Source organism: Aplidium turbinatum, chromosome 12 (assembly GCF_918807975.1).
Source record: "Aplidium turbinatum chromosome 12, kaAplTurb1.1, whole genome shotgun sequence".
Lineage (NCBI taxonomy): Eukaryota > Metazoa > Chordata > Ascidiacea > Aplousobranchia > Polyclinidae > Aplidium > Aplidium turbinatum.
This window is the reverse complement of record NC_137483.1, coordinates 18,445,321-18,466,641: the sequence shown is the minus strand read 5'-3', so window position 1 is coordinate 18,466,641 and position 21,321 is coordinate 18,445,321. Positions and strand designations below refer to the sequence as shown.

Below are 21,321 nucleotides of genomic sequence, written 5' to 3'. Positions count from 1 at the left end.
ACATTGCAAAATTATTCCTGGCATTAACATTCAAATAATAACAACATCCATTATATATTTTTGTTTTATTTCTTGTTTATTGTTAGATCTATCATCTACGTTGTTGCTAGCTGCAGTGTACAGGCAATCGGACGTATGATAGTTAAACCATTCAAGATTTTGTCACCTTTTTGCGTTGGTTAAAGTACTTGTACATTATTGTACTGATATATAGTCTACTACATAATTTTTCATTCAAGCACGTTTTAAACCTTTCAAGGTTTTGCCACCTTTACCCGTTCGGTAACGTGCTGATAGGTCTATATCGATTTTTGTAGTTAGTATCTTTTTCGTCCGGGACGCGTTAATGACGAAAAATAAAAAATGATTGATTGTTTCATGTTGTTAGTTGGTTACTTTTTGTGTACCACTGACAGTTATCATGCATTGTCTGTTTCGAGAGCATGGCAACTTATTGGTCAAAAGATATGACAGACAACCATGCAGACCAGAAGTTACCTTTTCGCTTACTTTATGATGCAATAATCGGGTTAAGATAGGTCACTTCGTGACATAATGCGCAGTTTCAACCATTTATGATCAAAGTTCGATTCGTTTTGAAATTTTTTCGAGTGCTCGTCGCTTTCCAATTTTTGCTGAGTGGCATAACACGTAATGTTGTTTGATTACCATTTACCAGCTGATCTGAGCGTGGACGAAGCCGCAATAGCGACGTCCACGGTCCGAGCTACCGTTTTTCTGCTTCGGTAACTTCAGTTCAACATTTCATGCAGTGAATTTGATTGAAAGAGGAAATGCTTTGACATCTTTAGTCATAGACTTTCAGCTATCAGTTGGTTAAATGCGGTCTAAGCCTAATGTAGGCTGTTGTACAGAGGTAAGCACTAAGCACTGTCGTGACTGCATAGTGCATAACCGTGATTGGTCTTAAAAATTTATCCAAATTTTTATGTCAGCAAGAAGTCCACAACACCAATGTGGATAGCTTACGTCAACCAGAGAGAATTTAATATAGTCTTTAACAGAAACTGATTACATGTTCAAAAGAAGTAGCCTAACGTGCTTACAAACGAAAATAAAATTGTTTTTGTGATTAAAACCGAGCTAAACATTTAACAGAAAGATTAAATTTGAAACACAGGCAGTGTTTCACTTTTTCAAATTGTAGCCTTATAACAGCCATGGCCTAATCACGGTATGGGAGACGGTTGAGACAACCCTGGTGGCATCAGAGCTTGGTTTTCAAATAACATTTGCAAGACCTATTAAAGAAGCAGCTAACAGCTTAAAAAAAAAAATTAACTTGAGAAGTGTGGGATAGGCCGCTTGCCCCGAAAAATGTAAATAAAAAAGTTTGTCATGATACAATTTTATATCATACTCTTTCGTGCCACTGCATTTTATTTTGCTTTTGTTAGTTAATCATTTCCATCAATTCTTGAACGTAGCAAAGGTGAAACGTTTTTCACTCTTTCGTAGGCCTACTTTCACCTCTTAAAAAAAATGTTGTTTCAGTATTTTCGGAAAGTCCAACAAAACTGAAATAGGTTATTTCCACATTAATTATACGCTATTGGTGTAAAAAGTGATTTGCCTGCATTGAATACGAAATTCACTGCTTAGTTAATTTGGCAGATGTGCATTGTGCATTGCGCAAGCGGATTGAATTGCAATTTTGGTAAAGAGGTGACTTTCTTGAACTATAGACAAATGTCACTTTGTCTCTTCATAAGGGCTAACATGTGTATGGCCGAAAACGTTGTAATTTATAATTTATCTTTACTGTATTATTATGTTAAATGCTGTGTGGTTGCTACTTGCTAGGATGTATTTGTGTACAGATTGAATTGGTAGCCTATAATTTTGAGAACAAAGTATTTTTTCTACCCTATAAAAAGATAATCAATAATAAAGGGATTGAATTAAATGATATTTTCATTGCAGCTCTATGCTCTCGCCAGACGCAGCATATAGCTCGAGAGCTCCTTTGGACTCTGAATACCATTTTTGAAGCGCGTGTGACGTCAGAATAACCAATAGCCTAATGATAACAGTAATGTTATTCAGTATTACTTTTGATTCATTCATCTTCTGGTAGACTAAATGAATAAAAAAAAACGTAAAAAGGCGCAATCAGTAAAGAGGTGTCAAGTTTTGTCAGTCTCTGGTGCTGTCATTACGATTTAATATTTGTTTCTGTTCTTCTTCTTCTTTCGTTTGAGACCAGATCAAATCAAATTTCAGGGCAGGTGATGGAGAGCCAGGTGAGTGTAGCTTCGTCCAGCGTTGCTATACCATGCGTTCCATTTGGTGCCTTATAGATCGGACATTCGAGAACGACATGGTCAGCAGTTTGTTCCTCCGCGCCGCATTCGCAGGCCGGTGAGGGAGCCAGACCCCACTTGTGCATGTTGGAATGGAAGCGACCGACTCCGGTTCGGATTCTGTTGAGCTTGACCCAAGTCGGCCGAGGCAGGTCCATACCAGGGGGGCGCGCCACCGGGTGAGGTATAAAACGATGTAGTTTCGTGTCGGTGGCACACCACGCTGCATTCCAATTGTCTTCTATGAAGTGTGCTGCGCTGATGGCATGATTTGTTTCTGTTTTCTAGATTGAACAAACAAGTTAAGTTTTATTCCAGTTGTCTAGTAACTGGTACTTCAAGATAGAAAAGCGAGTTGCTAGGAAGAGGCAGCACTGTATGCTCATGTTTGCATTTTCTCTTATTTCTTGTACGACAACACTTTCTGCTCACATGAAGCACAGGCACATAAAGATCATGCTAGCAGCTCAACATGTAGTTTTGAAGTCGGTTAGCAAACTTTGCTGAAAAATAAATTTAATTTGTTGTTGACTTTTTATTGGCTGACAACCTATGTTTCAACTGTCGCTAGAATTGATACTGGACAGTCATTTCAGTAGCCGACTAAGTACCAGACCAGGAGTCGACAATCTACGGCTGCGGAACTGCATGCGGCTCTTTAGCTCCTCTGAAGCGGCTCCCTTTTGGTTTGACAATTTGCGTTTGATAATTATTATAATGAAAACTAAAACGGAATCAAAACAATGTTTACTAGTTGTGCAAGATGATGCAGCAATGAACCCTCATTGAGTGATATTCTGTTAGAAAATAATAGATTTTTTTGCCATTGAAGTTTTAACTTTATCAGCTCAGTTTGCAGCTTGTAGCGCTAACAAGTAACTGCATACCTTTTCCATGGACTTCTAAATAGTAGCACCTGGACTGGACACGCAGTGACCAACATGAGGCCAAACAGTTGGTACAACGGTTGGCCAACAGTGGGCCAACAGGGTTAGTTAATTGGCTGTTGGCCCACTGTTGGCCAACCGTTGTACCAACTGTTTGGCCTCATGTTGGTCACTGCGTGTCCAGTCCAGGTGCTACTATTTAGAAGTCCATGCCTTTTCTATCAGTAGCCATGCACAAACCAAAACAGAGAAATGTTTTAGGCTAAAACAGATGATTTAATGTAACATGGATAGATGAACTATACATTTACTGCAAATGATGTTGGCAGGCCTGGCCTACGCTTAAAATGCGAAAAAAAAATCCGAAAAAGATGTGACATTTTCAAAACAAGCATAGAGCATTTGCTGCAAAGTACCATAGCTGAGGGGAAGAGAGCAGTATTGGAACTGATGCAAAAATTGGAACAGAGTAAGGGAGCTTTTAACAAATGGATAAAAGCTTCTTGCCATACAAGTGCTGCTAATTTTGTTAAGCGTGGAAAGCCGTACACAGATGAAGAATACCATACAAACATCGTTCCTAGAAGAGAAACTATGGTCTGATCTATTATAGGTAAAGAACCACTACAAAATACGCATATTACGTTTGGTGCTCTTTGCTGGTCATATCGGCCGAAAGATACAGCAAAGTGGCTCTTTTGTTTAACACTTTCCCTGCAAAGACGACCCTAGATAGCAAAATCCGTCAATTTCACACGTCTGCAGACGTTGAATCAATACAGATTTTGCTGTCTGGGCCGTGAATACCCCTAATAGTGCAATGTACAAATACAATTGTTTGCGATTTTCCGCCGGTAAACAGTTTTGGACCAATTTCACATTTTCTTGCTTAGTTTTAGTTTTGCGTCAGAACTTCAGATGATTGTTGTCTAACACAAAACTTGGGGTAGCGCACAAACTTTCCATTTCAGATTTTCTGTAAATGCAGCTCCAGTCAGAAAATCATTCCTTTTTGAAATTGATTCAACGTTTGCAGACGTCGAATCAACATCAAAAAGGAATGATTTGCTGACTAGAGTAAGTTATATCCCAAATAGTTGTTTGTTGCATCTTCACTTGTCATCATTGAGCAAACCACTCACTTGGCAAAAATTCGAAGCATAGCACACTATAAAAATGTTAGAGGCGTCTAAAAGTTAATCGTAGCCAAAGGAAATGGGCATTCACTAACAGCGCAAGAAAATGAAAGGTCACTTAGAGGAAGGATACAATAACACAATATCATCTACTTATTAAGCTTAAAGGTGGTTAATTTATTCTTTCTGCTTCGTCCATGGAATCAACGCAGTGAAAAAATTAGGCTTCATCTGACTGTTTCTTCGAAGTTGCTTCTTCACAATATCAAATTAACTTCGTTGGCAAGATCAACTAACTTTTACGTTAGTTTGACGTAATCGAATTTTAGTTGAATTCTTTTAACATGAAGAAACAACCTTTATCGAAGTAGTTGCACATAGACCAACAAAAGTCCTTATTTTACCAACACAACGTGCTTCGTACATGTTTTAGAACCAGAACAAAGTTTGAAGGAATGCGGTGGTAAGCTGTATGCAAGCAATCTTGCGGGCAAACAGAAAAACTAAACTGTAACAAAGTCCAACTTCCAAATCATATTGCGCAAGCAAACTCAAACATGACTAATACATTTTTACCTGACTCATGCAAAACTTTACTGCACAGCTTTGGTAAACACTAAGTAAGTGCAAAGCAACTCATTTTGCTTAACAGTGATGAGGTGGTAGGGATTTGTTTTTTGAATTTTCACCAAAGGATTGCAGCTTGCGAAAATTTGCAATCAAGTTCGCTACAGCGACAAGAAGTTTGTGGAGTTGCAAGCCTAATCATTTTCTTACAAGAACAGCCGAAAGAGCTACATGATCAAGTTGCAGGTAAGCATAGGTGATTTCTGTGATCCATAATAAACAAATGTATTTTGATTTTGGTATAAAGCTGTTCCGAATAGAAAAATAGCAATTAAAGGTGGAGATATTTCGAGCGGTGATTTTCAAGTTTTACCAAAGCAGAAATGATCAAAAATTTCCAAGTGAACTGCTGAAAGCAACAGGCAACGTAAGTGTTGTTTATCAGCAATGAAAATGTGAATTGGTGGTCTCAGAAGTTAAGTGCGAAGTGACTTCTTTTATGCATTCTGGCTTAAGCGACACCTTCGCTAAAATGAAAAATGATTGACAGGCGTTGGAAGATGATAAAAAACGTTGGCAGAAGACCTGTGACGTACAGAGACTAGCAGGCTTTGTTTGTATTTATTTGACACTGTTCAAATACTAATAGGTGTAACAGCTAATAGCGTATTTTTTCTGTTTCAGAGTGCTTTTTGCTGTACAGATTTTATTTTAGTGAAGACTGTCCTTGTAAGCTACAAGTTTACGTGTTTGTTTTAGGTTTTGAGATACATGGGAATACTGACAGTCATGAAGCTAAGTGTCTTTGCAATGTCCGCTCTTTCCTTGCTCTTCCTGTTTACGTGGGTGCTCATATATTGTCCTGCTGGTGAGTAGAGCTTGACGTAAAATGACATAAATTTAACGTTAAATGATAAAACTGCATTTGCTGCATTAAGCAACTTTGTACTTGGTCCATTGAAAGAGTCTTTATCTAATTTTAAATAATAGATTGAGTTTTCGCTTTTAGTAGCATGATTGTTCATTTTTTCACAAATGTAGATTGAACGTTCTTTTTCAGCCATATGCTGTGCTGTGGAAATAGCGTTTTTTCACCAGCTTTCCGAACACAGTTTTCGAGTCATGCGCAAATGATGAGTTTGTGTCAAATTTCTATTTCTAGCCCCTTAACTTTTTATCTAACAGTTTTGCGTTACTCACTTATGAAGGTTTTAAAGTGAAATAGACTTTCCGACCACGAGACTAAACCTAGACAGCAAATCAATCAGTCGTTCTTTGGTTGTAAGGTCAAATCTAGTTTAGCCTGTCAACGTCTGCAGACGTTGAATCAATGTAAAAAACAGCTGGTTTGCTGTCTGGGAATGCTGATGTTTTCACGTTTCAATACACACTAGAAATAGCGCAAAGAAGAGTAGAAATAGCACAAAAATTTTCTTTATGACTGGCTGTTCGAAATGAAACGAAATTCTTTGCAAAGAAACATTATTCGAAATGAAATCAAAGCTAAAGGAATTTTGAATAGGAAAAAAATTCTTGGTTTGCTTATCATAGGTTACAAAATGTTCCCAACTTTCCTGTATTTAATCAACAGAAGTTAATTAGTTCAGTATTCAAAAAGTAAACTTTTCTGGGTGCATTTTGAGTTTACTTGCTAAACATTAACTTCGGCGAAAGGGTAAGACTGATTCAATTTTGTTTCATCATTTTTTCAGCTTTCGATGTTGAACCAAGCTAAATGAACCACATTTTGATTCACTCATTTCGTCATTCAATAATCTTTTCAAGTTAAATAACATGATATACGTTCTTCTGGTGCAAACTAAGCTGAAATGACGTTTCGTCAATCAGACACGACTGACTTCTTCAGGGGGTTAGGTTAGGTAGTGACTACTACCTGTTTAGCATGACAAAACACAGGACCACATTGCTGTAAATCAACCAAACAATCTGTAACCTTTTCAAGTTGTTAATCATTGTTGAGTGCATGCTCCAGTGAACGCGTTTGATTACGTAATGTGTACGTCTGCGACATACCACAAAACTTTGGCGACAGCTTGTGTATTTATAGAAAGTTGACTTGAAATATTGCTCCAACTCTCGTAATGGCCTATGTTGGTAATTAATTAGTAACTATTTTCTATCAAATATCTTCTCCGTGATGGCTTAGGCTAGTATCCAAGTAAGCAAAATTTATCATTTTGCATTGACTTTACGTCTGCAAATGTTGAATATATGTAAACGGACAAAGTTTCTAGCCGAAATTCGTCATAGTGCTATTGTGAATGCCACTTTGATGACTGATTTACTCATACGTATTGTTTAATGTACGCCAGGTTATATGCATACGTCTGTGATGAAACACAACGATCATAACCCTACAGTCCATAATCTTCGGTAAGTGATACGCAACAGTTGCAACAAGTTACGTTATTTCTTAGCAAACATCTATTGGGTGAATAGTGACCACGGGTGCTCGAAGCAAATTTAATTTGGGCGAAACAAAATTCATTATTTGAAATGGTAATTCAAGACGAAATAAAAAAAACTGTTTTCGAAATATTGCCTTATGAACATTCTTACCTACGTTAAAAGCAACCCTTTCCTTGTATTGTGGTAGTCCATGAATGACTCAACACATAGAATGATTATGACCATTATAATTGGTGGAGATGTGCTGATGTTGTGATAAAATAATATTGTTGGACGTGAACAGCAGTGGACACTTTTGGATTACATGATCCAAAGTGCAACCTTACTGCGGCGTAACCACGGCTGGCGAAGAGGGGGCAACTGCCTCTCCTGAAAAATGGATCTGGTTACGCCAGTGTAACTTAACCATACCAAACACTGCATGAACTTAATTCTTCATCTTAACGCAAGTGCTTAAACTTTGAAAACTTTTATGACGAATAACACATAAACTCTTGGGAGACATAAGGGACAATTGTCATCCCCAAATTTTATCTTGCTCCTTCTCTAAATAAATATGTCACTGATACAGAATTTGTTTGCATTTAGTCTTTGGCCATAAAAAATTTCCTCTGGAATTCTATGTCTGGCTACTTCATAAAAATCATACAATGCTCTTTAGGGACCACGCTGACATCGTAGAATATTTTGATTACTATGATGCACAACTGGACCAAGATATGAAGCAGAAACCATCCAAGTTGAACATTGGAAAAAAGTCGGTAAAAATCAACCAAAATGGAATAAAAACTATGAGCAGGAAGAAAAGTACAGGCGGCGGAGTATGTTTTCAATTTTCATCTGTTTTACATCATCGCGTTATGTTGCTACAGTTAAATTAAACGTAAACATTGTCGACTAGCATAGCGGAGTGATAAGATACTTGGTGTGAGTTCGGAAGAGCGTAAGTTCGGTACCGCTCATGAGCATGCGGTTGTGTCTTTGTTAAGACACTTAAAGGCATGCTTGAAGGTGGACACGAAGATTGGTTTCCTCGTCTTCCTTTCCACTTAATCTAAATCTTTAACCACTGGGCGCAAGCTAGGATACGACGACTTATCACCTCAACTTCGTCTTAAACGGGGGGAGGGGGTGAAAGTCAGCACCTTCACGTGGTCGTTACCGCAAGTCTCAACTTGGGAAACTAAACTTGCTACAACTGTATCTATAAAAATAGCATCTGTCGTGAAGTGTGACTTTGAAGATACTTTAATTAAATTCCATTTCATGACATCTTGCTCAGCCAACCCAGGGTTTGTTTCAGTTTCACCTAATTGGCCAACAGCCTAACACTACTGAACAAATTAAAAAAGTCTTACTAATGTTTGTATCGTTATCAATACACACACAAGAATGTGTATTCGAATGTCCCAATGTCAGTATTTTGATTCGTTTGTTACCGTGACGTCGATAACCTTTCAAACAATGCAGTCTTGGCTTGTAATCTTTTGGGTGCTAGCTGTAGACGTAGCTAGAAAGAAATTTTTAGCGGGGCAAAAGCAACTGTTGTAAATATCTTATTGTTTGAAAATAAGATTTGGTTTAAAAATATAGCTACTGGATGCGGCCAAAACGATATGAAGCGTCATTCAACATGTAATACAATGTCATTAAAACGTTGCAATAATAGTACAAAATATTTTTTTGAGGAGGACGGCGATTTTTCCTCCAAGCCCTGTGGCTACGCCCTACTGCACTCGTCATACTGTGTTTGCTTATCTGCAATTGCAACCTTTCATCAAACTTACGGCTTAACTTTCAGACAGGGCATAAGCGAACCAAAAGACATCGTAACCATAGACACATTGCATCAGTAATTCATTAACAGAGTCCAATGACTGCAGTGCCTGGATGGCATTACGTCACTGCTACCACCTCATACGCAAGAATAAGGAAGTACTTCTAACACTAATGGCGAAATAAAGAACAAGCTTATGATTGCTTGTACTGTGATACAACCAAACACACATTTTAATCTATTTTCTTTATGCTGGTATATTTTGTCTGTAGCTCATTACTTTTTATTTTCAAAACTTTCAAGGCCATACCCCCCACTGTTGCTCTATTTTTATAACACATTTAAAAAGTTTTTTTTTTTTTTTTTCAGAACATTATCCCATTAAGTGACTTCAAAGACGCAGCATTTGAGCGTTTGTTTGACCAGTTGGAGGGTAAAGACATTGACGGATACGAATTCATGGCGGAATCTACCAATGTTACGATTTATAGAAGACCGAAGGGGGTAAGCAGGCGCTCCGAGAGGAGGGAACTTGGAAAACTTTCCACCCTAGCATAACCTTGTAAAGGAAAAACAAATAGTTTTTCCTTTTTGAAAAGGAGCCATTATTAATGAGGGCCCAGCTAAAATAAAAATGTGCAAACTTAAAATTAAACACATTTTTTGAACGAAATGCTTAGTTTTAAGTATTTTTCAATCATTGTAGATGTTACTTCAAATGTTTCTCATTGAGAATGCAAAGGAATTTATTTTCACACGAGTCAGTTTAATCATATATAGATAAAAATTGATTTCGATCAGCTAGAAGCTAGATCATCTTCAGTTAAGCTTATTCCAATAGATTAATCAATAATATGATCAACAGCGGTGTTGTCATGAAAGCTTGAGGATTATTTTGGGACTCAGGCTCGGAATCTGGTCCTTTTTTGTTTCCAGAGAACTCAGCAACAAATAAAAATGCTGCATATTCTTAAGAGTCTCATTGTTTTCTTTGGAGATGTCCTGTTTGGAGTGAAGAAGCTTTTCATTAGTACCGGAGAGTGGAGACCAAATTATTCGCTTAATGACCTATAATTAATTAGAAAAATCGACTGTATAACTTTTCGAGGTTAAAGAATTTTGAATTTAAATAAAAAGGAACTCAAGCCTATAAAATTTACGTGGTTTTTAATTCGTAAGCATCGACACTTCAAGCCTCGTGTTTGCTGTTAGAATAGGGGTGGTTTTTGTTCTCATACACTATTGTAAATTGTTGCAACCCCATACAAATGAGCTATGCATCTTTAAAGCAATTGATACGCTCATTTAGGGCCTATAGTCAACTCAAGGGCTGATTTATGTATAAGAAATGCAAGTAGTAGCAGTAGTCTAGTTTTAATCTGGTGATGTCCCCGTTACCGAGGGTGGCCGGTAAACCTGATTAAAACCTTTTATCAAAGAAATAAATTTTAAATCCTTAGGACGCAGGATTATACCATTACAAGCTCTACGCGACAATATATGGTGCGACCCCAGAGGAAATTACCGCCGTGTTCCTCGATAATGAATATCGGTTGGTTTGGGATTCATATGTCACAGGTGAGGTGACTATTGCATAAATTAGACCATTCTTAACGTTGTTGCAATATGTATTTTTGTAGCTGCCGAATCTCAGCTGGAACAGTAGGTTACAAAGCAATTTTCACTCGGTAGCTCAGTTGATTAAGTACCCGACCTTACGAACGAAAAAGATCAAGGGGCACTGGTTCAAGTCTCGGGATGTGCGCTTGAGCGACGCATTTCAAAGACTGCTCTGCACTCAGCGGCACCTAATGGATATAATAATTCAGACAACAACACTTCAACAACAAGCGAAAACTTTACTTTGTCAAACTCGATGTCCGGGCCTGCCTCAGCGGTTTAAAACCTTTACAAGTGTGTGAAACTGACAGAATTAAGCTTCCAAAGAAGCTTTCTCAGTCCGAACATAATGATTCCTGCAATCAAATAAAATAATTAGGCTACTTAAAGTAAGAAGACTCTTTGAAACTCTGCACTAGTTATGTCAGTTAACATAAAAATCATGATTATTTATCCTCACACTTTTAATCTGACGTTAAACCAAGTTGTGAGCTCATCTACAACACTATACTTATACTCATTTTCTTCTGTTTCAGACTTATATCCAGTGCAACTAAACAAAAAAGGTCCTGATATCATTTATTTCAACATCGACTACCCTTGGCCATTAGCAAACAGAGATGTATCCTTTTTCAATGTACCGTACATTGTACTGGTTGGTAACTTAACCATTAATGCAGTTCAGAAATGTGAATAAATTGTCCCTCTAAATTCTTTAATTGTTTGTCACTTTTAACGTAGCAGTTAAATTGTTTTACGTACGTTGTTTTACGTTTAACGTAGCATTAATTGTTTTACGTAGCAGTTTTTTTTCTTCTAAATTTGAAGATGGCACTAAAAGCACTGAAATAAAATGGCACTTTGTTTTATTTCTGCTTCGTATTTTACGTTAACATTAAAGAACCTTATTTCTTCGCATGGTTTAATTCAGTGGTTTCTGGCATTCCTCCTCCCTTTGCCGATTTTAGAATTTTTATTCTTCCACTTTTATATCTTCTTCTTTCGTATGAGAAGTTGTTTTTAGACTACATTTCATAGGGGTCAGATGTCCGAGCATTCCTTAAGTAGCCACTTTATAGTATTGTCCTCCAGCGTTGACAGACCAACTTCCCTTGGTGGAGTAAACGTCGGACAGTGGTAGAGTATGTGGTCCACACTCTTTTGCTCTCCATTGCGCGCCTCAGGTGCTGATAGCCTCCACCTGTGCATCAAGGATTCACTTTTATGCGAAGGAGGCACAATGGCTAAAATAGTAAAGCGCCGTTTTTGGAGTAGCTCAGATCACATGCTGTTGTTAGTCGTACTACCATCCTGGTCTGCCCTCTTTAGCCTTTAGTCATGTTTTTGCATCTTTGGGTAAGCCACTGAAGTCATACCAGGTTTTACGTGCCGTAGCACAATGACAGGCTATGACGTGGAAAGGATGAGTGTGTCACAAAAACTTGCATGCTTTGACAGAAAGCTAATGAAAACATTTGAGCATGCTTTTGAAAGTGTGATGCAATACATGCAAATTGATTCGAGCTGTTGGTCGATTGTAGCATACACAGTTTGACTACACGGCTAAGTAATGAGAGCATCAGTTTGACAATAAAAAACGCAGTTTGACTTGAGTAGGCTACGTATAACTGCGTGTTTTTTTCTTCTCGAAATTGGACGCCAAGATTGCTTTTCCGTCAAACTCTAGTCTAGACAATCTAACTTTTTTATCCAGCACTATCTTTCCCGGCTGGAAACCACTGGTTTAATTAAAAACTTTGCATAGCTAATTGTGACATTAATACATTATGGTAATGAATAACTGGATATTTATTTAGCAATTTGTGGTTGTAAAGTGTTTGTCACACACAATGTGGTAGACTCAATTAAGAGATTTATTAATTATCTGTTGTCTTTTTAACTACTTTGCGCTATTTCTGATGTTTATTTATTCATGTGACGATTTTACTGACGCAGCCAGCCGAGATAACAGGCCTATCATAATTGTAGCCTATCTGCCTATGCTTCTGAGATCACTCTTGTTTTCAATAACAGCAGTAGGTTAGATAACAGTCTTTTTAGAGGTTCATGTTACACACGTCAATGTTGAAACAAAATTGTCCAAAACTGACACGATTGTGATCTTATTGCGTCCTTGACTGTTAATCTTAGTATGTTTATGCCCGGGAAAGTCGCAAGCAAGTGCGGCAGGGTAAAGAATACATCACCATTGTGATGCACAGCGTTTTGAATGATGAAGTACCTCATGTGAAAGATGTAATCAGAGTAGGTGATTACCACCAGTCTTTGGCCATGACAAAGATTGGAAAACATGGGACGAAAGGTGAAAATCAAATGAATTTTTACGTTATTACTTTTCTGTGTGTTTGTAATTTATTTGATAATTTTAATAGTAAATAACATAAGTTTAAAAAAAAAAAAAACTTTCAACGAGTTGTATGATGACTTTGTAAACCAGAGTTGTCATTTTGGTTTACTTTTTATTGTCCTGCATTTAACAATTTTGAAAAATTACTTTGAATTTGGTGCACTCTGAGAGCATTTTCAACAAAAATGTGGGTACGAATATTCCTGTAAAATGGTGCTGTCCGGTAGCATAGTAAAAGGATAAGATCATGTTTTCTTCGGCATTTTTCGGAAAAAAAGCTAAGTCTCTGTGTTTTCTTGTTGCTAATTCCTGGCTGAGATGTTTGAATGTTTGGTATTGGCAAAACTCGCTCTTTTAATGCAATTTTGTTTAAAATTAGGCAATTTTTTTTTAGACTGAAAGCATCATTCTCAATATCGTGACGTCACACGCGTGCCAAAGGGGGGGGTTGTAACCCCCAAAACCCCCCCCTTGGCTACGCCACTGCATACATACATACATACATACAGTCAAGAATCAAAGTTGTTTAGAAGGGTCTGATGTGAAACTTTCCTAGTACCTTCTTTTGTTTTACCCGAATTAAACACCAGTTGCATGCACTTAATCTAGGGCCTATCACTTGCTAAATTCATTTCACTCCTATTTTTTGTTGCAGCGTATATAGAATATTACGATAATCCTGGAGGCTCCATCCCTTCTTGGCTTATAAACTGGGCGGCTAAGGTAAGAAAGCTGAAGTATTTCTTTCTTTTATTTGTCATAGTTTTGACTAATGTATAATCTTCAATTATGAAAAATCTTTAACTAAAAATACTCCACTAAGAAAGTGAATGAACATACGCCAAGCAGCAGCTGCAGTAGCAAGCCGTAAAAGAACTGGTTTTCCTAAAGAGGGTTGTCATTTAAATGTATATTGTTCATATTTGCCTGTTTGATGCAGCTTCTTAAAATGTAGTAGTTTTTTCAATTTAGCTGGTTAAAGTTGGCCCATGCGTTTCATCGAGTGACTCTGACTCGGGTCTGAGAAAGAATATGAAAAAATAACAGAAATGACCTTTTGGAAAAATAGTTAAATTCACTTCAGGAGTTGTCATTTGAAAACAACCATTTTTGTGTAGCTTGCCTGGCAGCTACCACTGATATTGATACTTTAACACTCAATGACTTATCTTCAAATGTAGGACACAATTTTATGTTTTTTTTTTTGTTTTTTTTTACAGACAGGAGTACCTGCATTTTTAAAAGATTTGCAAAGAGCATGTGCCGGTCTTGAAAAGTTCTTAAAAAGTAACAATAAACCTTTAGCGACTGCCAGGTCGTATTGACAACTTTGTAAAGATTTGAATAAGTTCAACAACCTCACTAAGGAACAAAGACAAGTGGAATTGTATGAATGCATTCTCTCCATTACCACTGTTAGCCTGCTCGTGAGAATGACCTCACACAGCAAAGACAAGGCTATTTCTTGTTTGCAAAACTAGATAATAATGATTAATGGTCAATGGTCACGAATCAACGTTTAAGAGATAGTTTTATCACTTTACTAAGAATCCTCTCTTCTGGGTCAACTTACTTTTAATTACAATTACAACCCTACCTCAGATGACATAACATAACCCTCCGACAGATGACATAAATTCCAGGGTTTTCAGGCTCGTTACAGACATATCTGTGTCTTTCTGTGATCATGGTTGTCATACGGTAGCCAAAGCCGACATATTTTCGCACTCACACAGGCTTTGATATTTCTGAACAAAAAGCAAGTTTTTACCCGGGATAAACTTAATACATTTTAATTAAATGAAATATAGAGGAGGCCTCTAATATAAAAAAGTGTTATAAGAATCTTTAACGTTTCTACAAAAGGTTTGCGCTATATATTTTCTAAAGAATTGTACAGTGTGTGTTATTTTCTTCTTTCTACTTTCAAGCTTGAAATTATTTTACATCCGTGTTTGGCTTACAAATCCCCAACAGTGTTGATCACCCACTACAGTTGTAGTTGGCTGTATTGTATTTTTATTCTGTGTTTCCAACATATTATGACCAGTGATGTACGCGCATACAAAAAATATTGACGCCGTCAGCGTAAACGCAAACGTCTGAAAAACCATACGCCGTATGGCGTATGCGTCAACGCAATTTGTAAACAAATTTGGCGGCGTCAGCGTCAGCGCATACACTAGCGTAAACTCATTTTGTTTGCTAGGTGCCAAACATTCACACGGTATAAACCACTCGAAACAAACAAATTCTATTTTAAATTTCGACGAAGAAACACAAGCATCTGAAAGTGTTCATCTGACATTTTGCTGCGTTTTGGTTTCAATATGTCTTTGCCCATTGAAAACATTCTTTCAACTTATTCAAAATTTGAAAAGTTTAATAAAAAAAAATGCTAACAACAGCTAAGACATTAAAAAGTATGCGTTGACGCTATGTGCTAAAAAACCGCGAAAACTTTACGGCGTAGCCTCAAGCGACAACTATCCGAAAAAATGTGGCTGCAAGCGTTAGCGTAAAGAAAAAGTCTTCGCCGCAAGTCTACGGCGTAGAATTTGCGGCGTATACGTACATCTCTGATTATGACTAATTCTAATTTATAATGCTACTGTTGATGGTGCGTAGAATTTTTTTAGAATTGTAAAAGTTGCCTGTTTTTAAAACTACTGCAGAACAAGTCTCTTAAAAATGTCGTAGCGAAAACAAGCTAATATAGGTAAAACATTCTTCTTATTTCATGGTATCTTTATAGCGCTTTTTAGGCCAGTGAATGATGTTTTAGTCCATTGGTACACAAAGTGTTCAGATTTTGAGTGACACAGGTGACTATTTTTGTCATGCTTAAGGCTATTCCTTTATTTCGATATTGTTTTGTGGCAGTTTTTTTGTGAGCACCAGAACATCACTTTGAACTATCCAGTCCACCGCAGTAAGCGGATGAATATGAATATTTTGCACGGAAAAAAAGAACTGAACTTTAGAATGCAAAGGAATTTATTCTCACACGAGTTAGTTCAGTTCCACAATCATAAATAGCTGAACTTTAAAAACTTCAACCAGGGACTTCAACAAATTGAGAACATCTCGCAGTAAACCCATTCTGTCCAACTTTTTTTTGAGCGTATAGTTTGCAGTGTATTTTTAACGTTTTTTGCTCGCCACTGGTCTCGTTGTTTAAGATCGATGGATAGCATGTAGTTTGACAAAAAGTTTGATACAACAATTAGTAGGATTAGTTTTGCCTTCCTACCTGAAGCAAGTAGCTTACGATAACTAGCTTACAACTGACTTCCTGCCTTGTAATTTCATTAAATGCGCCATTTTAGTCCTTTTTTACGCTTGAAGCATGCATGCATTTCAAACAAGAGTTGCAGTCAATATACATTATACAACTTAACTGATAACGAGGATAATTACCTGTCTGTGACAAGCCAATGTTGATGCTACAGCCCTGGTGCTGATGCTGAAAGCCGATACATTTATTGCTCTTCTGGTGCTGAAGATCAATATATTTATTACGTACCACAAAACTGCATGCATTGCAAGACTAATGTTGGTTACCATACCATTTATAGCATACCATTTATAGAAGCTAGCATCTGAATTACTTGTAGGTCTACTGTTGCTGTTTCTTTGTTGAGCAATTTTGGACCCTCCCAGGATTAACGCTGAGAGCGTCTTAGATCGCTATCAACTGTCGGGTTTTTGAAAGAGTCTTTCTTGCTCGCCAAACGCAATTCGCTCAGTCCGTGGGGTAACCGGCTTATCCACCAAGAGCAGAGTGTTCAACGGTTGCAAACGACGTCGGGGAAGTTCCTAAACCTATTCCTCTGCTGAGTGCCAAGCAGGAAGGAAGTTAAATACCATATTTAAAAGGTCATGATCCCACTGTTTCTGTGCTAAACTATTTGTCAGCAGCCTGTGCAACTTTGAAATTAGAATAGGATGTTTGTGTCATTAGATTCTGTGCAATTCATTTTAAACCTATTGTTGTGCTTGCTTGATGAGTATATGTTATAATATTATTTATCTTTTTATCAACGCTGGCAACATATTAAATGATACAAAAAAGTATTGGTTCCGACGCTGATGTCACATGTAGATTGTAAGCTGTTTGTATTTATTCGATTGTGACATTTACAATAATTAATTAATGGCCGATCAATGTTTGCAAAATCCCACTTCATTGCTACATCGTTGAACCTCATGGTGTTTGTCATCGCAAAGTATTTCTGAGATGTTTTGCGTTGATGTAGAGATTTATATGACGTCGATAGAAAATATTTTATGTACTGTAGGTAAACATTGTGCTACTGATTGTCCTGCATGAATATTGAATAGTATGGAGTTCAGTATTTTTTATTAAAAATGCATGGAGAATCAGCAGAGCCCTATGTATGGCGTATACATTTCGCTCTACTACTGTAGAGCATCATTAGTGCCCTATTCACATAGAATCTTCAAAATAGACTTTAAAAATGGTACCAATTGATTCTATTTGAATAAGGCACTAATGATGCTCTACCATAGTAGAGCGAAATGCATATGCCATAAACAGGGCTTTGCTGATTCTCCATGCATTTTTAATAAAAAATACTGAACTCAGAACTGATACTTGATAGAGAATCGCTGGCCTGCTGCTTCGTAGTCAGGAGATCCCCTATCCTTAATGGAACTCAATAAATGTATTGAATTGTATGGTTTTCGACGTTACGTCATTGGGTGAACAATTACGTCACCAGTGGCCGAGTGGTTTCGTCTTCGGCTCTGGTGCTTGCAGATCTAAAATCGATTCCAGGTCGGGTCAAACCGAAGACTTTAAAAATGGTACCGATTGTGTTCTTTCTTGCATAAGGTAATGAGAACAAGTCGAGTAATAATGTGATGACATCGTAAACCATATATAAAATTAAAAATGAGCCCTGTCGCTAAAAGATTTTTGCTGTTGTAGAGCGACAATAAATAAACTCATATTATTATTATTAAGTCATTAAACTAAAACGGTATGATCTTTAGGCTACGTCAACCTTAATTTCTTCAAATACTGTAGTGCAGAAGTGACGAACCTGCGGCCCACGCGCCGCATGCGGCCCATCAAAGAATTTTGTGCGGCCCGCAAAACAATTTAACAATCGCTCATACATTAAAGACAAAAGACATCTCAAAGCTGTTTTATGCCTTCACTGGTAGCCTACACCTTTCCTTTGCTATTTTCTTGCCCTAAACACCAACTTTCAGGGTTTAAAGTTAGAAAATGGGAAAGCTATAAGGTAAAGTTGTGAAAACACTATTCACCAACCTCACCTTGTATTTTTGGTCGATTTTTTACTGTTGTATGTTTCGATTCTGCGTAAGATAATTTCAACTGTGTGAGTTTTATTACTTTCATCTGCCGTTTGTTACTTTTCATGAATAATATCTTGAGTCGCTTCTAAAAGATTTCATAGTAGGCCTAGGTTACGATTGAAACGTTGTGTGGCCCGATAACTCATGTGTAATTGACAAAGTGGCCGCGACCGCAAAAAGGTTCGTCACCCTTGCGTGTAGTGTAGCCTATAGGCCTACCTGCTACCAGCAAAATGTGAATATTAGCCTACTAGTTTGTCATCATCGTTATTTTAACCGTAATGGCAAAACCGTAATCTCGCTGAAGTAAGTTATTGGCACTTCTTCCTGACTGGGCTTTCAGGCATGGACCCTGGAGCTATCATCAAAGTGATTAGGCCTATTTTCGGAAATTTTAAGCCAATGACGACATTGTAGCTCAGCGAAACGACCTTGCTGTCGTGGACCATCCATATCAAATTAAAAAAAAAAACGTACCGTACTTAACGACTTGGTGCGTGCTGTAGGCAGGGGCGGATTTGGCTGATGGGGGGGGGCAGGGCACTTTTAGATTGGGGTCCCGGTGCAAAAAAATGCCCGGGACAGTCAGGACACTCTGCACACTCTGCCCCCCCTCTAAATCCGGACCTGGTTGTAGGCCTAGTAGCCAACATTGTCATGTATTTGTGAGAATACTGTAAGCTTATTTGTTACAACAATAATGCAAATGTGATTCCAATGCAACGTTCAATGCGATTTATCGATTGATTGAAAGGTGTCGTGACGACAAAAACGTGAGTCATATGCGGTCTTGTTTTGTCTTTGTAATTGTGGCAAAAAGTTTTATTTTGATGAATTTTGTCGCGGTTGTTAAGAAAAGACCGAGACTTTACAAATGCGTAAAAATGAATAAAACGATAAAATTAATGCAGTGGTTCTCAAACTTTCTGCAACTTTAATGAACCCTATTGAAAGAACAAAGTAGGATATTCTAAAAAAAAACGTAGTAGGCTACTAGTCCCACAAAAAATATTCTTTAAGGAACCCACCAAGACTGTGGGCTACCTCCAGGAATGAGTGAGTGAAAATATTACAAAATTCAAGACCTTTCGGGTGAACGTAGATCCTATAGGTTGGGAGCCCCTTATTTAAATATATGCCTTTTAGTCACATCAATCGGTTGTTAATAAGCTTCTTTTCTACATAGCCTATCTTCTTCAAGGTGATAGGCCTATAACTCAACTGAATAAAAATAAAGAGTAGACTAGCCTAGGAAGTACTGAATAAATGTGTCTTGCAAGAAATCTTTCCTGATGTACCGGTACTCAAAAAGAGTCTGATAATAGCCTACCTGTACCAAAAGTTAGTTCACCTTTACACTTTACAGATTTGCGACCAATTTCTTTATTGCCAACTTTTGCCAAAATTTTCGAAAAAATTCTATATAAACGGATGATGAATTTTATTGACAAATATAATATTTTAACCCCAGCTCAACATGGTTTTCGTGAAAATGATTCAACAAGCTTAGCATTGACAAAAATTTATGATGATTTACTTTCTAACTTGAATGATCATAAATACACATGCTCGGTTTTTGTTGATTTTAAGTAAAGCTTTCGATACAGTTGATCATGGGGCATACCGTACTTTTAAAAAAACTTCACCATTATGGCTTTCGTGGCAAGTTTTTAAACGTTTTAACATCTGATCTAACAAATAGAATGCAAAGTACAAAAATTAACGGTAAGAATTCTAATTTCAATGTTGTTAAATGTGGTGTCCCACAGGGGTCAATCCTTGGTCCCTTGCTTTTTCTTCTTTATGTGAATGATCTTCCAAATGCATCTTCTTTTTCAACTACACTTTTTGCTGATGACTCAAACTTTCATATGTCAGATAAATGCCTGTCATCTCTCCAAAAAAAATGTCAATAGAGAAATAGAAAAAATTGATGTGTGGATGAAATCCAATAAACTTTCATTAAATTATAGTAAAACTACTTATATGATCCTCTGCAACAAAAAAAGTGCAGCAGAAAATTTTAGTCTGTCCATCAGTGGCCGATCCATCGAAAGGAAGAAATGTATAAACTATCTAGGTGTAACTTTGGATGAGCGATTGACATGGGATAGTCATATTATTAATCTTAGAAAGCAGCTTGCAAAGGTCTGCGGCAAAGCATTTAAGCTGAGATACATTGCCCCTTTAACAGTATTACGAGCTTTATATTAGGCTATGCTTTGTTTTATTCCAAGGTCCAATACTCGATTATAAATTGGGAAAGAGCAAACTCTACATTGCTTGCTCCACTACAAGTGTTACAAAACAAGTTCATTCGATCCTGCTTATTTTTGCCGAGGTCAACAAATACATCTGTTCTTTATCACCAATTTAATGTGCTCAGAATTGACAATATTATTAAATTAGAAACTGCAAAATTTATATACAAATATGTGCACAAAATGCTGCCCAGGGCCTTTGCTGGCTGCTTTATTTTTGTAAATGAAATTCACCATCATAAAACCCGTCAGAACCAAAAAAATGATTTATATTAATTTGCCTTCTACAACGTCCAACTCTGGTAAGAAAATGCTATGTTTTAATAGAGTGAAACTATGGAATCAAGTACCAAAAGAAATAAAAGAAAAGTCTTACAATGTTTTTAAATTTAAATATAAATGTTAATTAAAAAATTTGTACAATGATCACTCCTGAAACGTATCATCCGCTTATTTCTCTAAACAATGTTTTTTTTATGTTACCCTGTGTTATTACATTGTTAATGTATTGTTAATTCCATTGTTAATTTTTACAAATTAAAGTGCTGGTATTGTGCTATATATTATATACCGTATGTGTTAATGTTCTTAATTTTGGGTCT

General features: G+C 37.1%; 1 protein-coding gene across 1 annotated transcript; it reads left to right on the top strand.

Annotated features, from left to right (window-relative positions):
- The first annotated feature begins 5,018 nt into the window (after positions 1–5,018).
- On the top strand, positions 5,019–19,354 carry LOC145781164 (phosphatidylcholine transfer protein-like). The gene is made up of 10 exons (XM_082592934.1): positions 5,019–5,160; positions 5,674–5,782; positions 7,248–7,308; positions 8,006–8,165; positions 9,491–9,625; positions 10,582–10,699; positions 11,278–11,363; positions 12,893–13,064; positions 13,765–13,832; positions 14,330–19,354. Exons 1-10 carry the CDS (start codon positions 5,146–5,148, stop codon positions 14,432–14,434), a joined length of 1,029 nt encoding a protein of 342 aa, XP_082449060.1. The 5' UTR covers positions 5,019–5,145; the 3' UTR covers positions 14,435–19,354.
- The last annotated feature ends 1,967 nt before the right edge of the window (positions 19,355–21,321 follow it).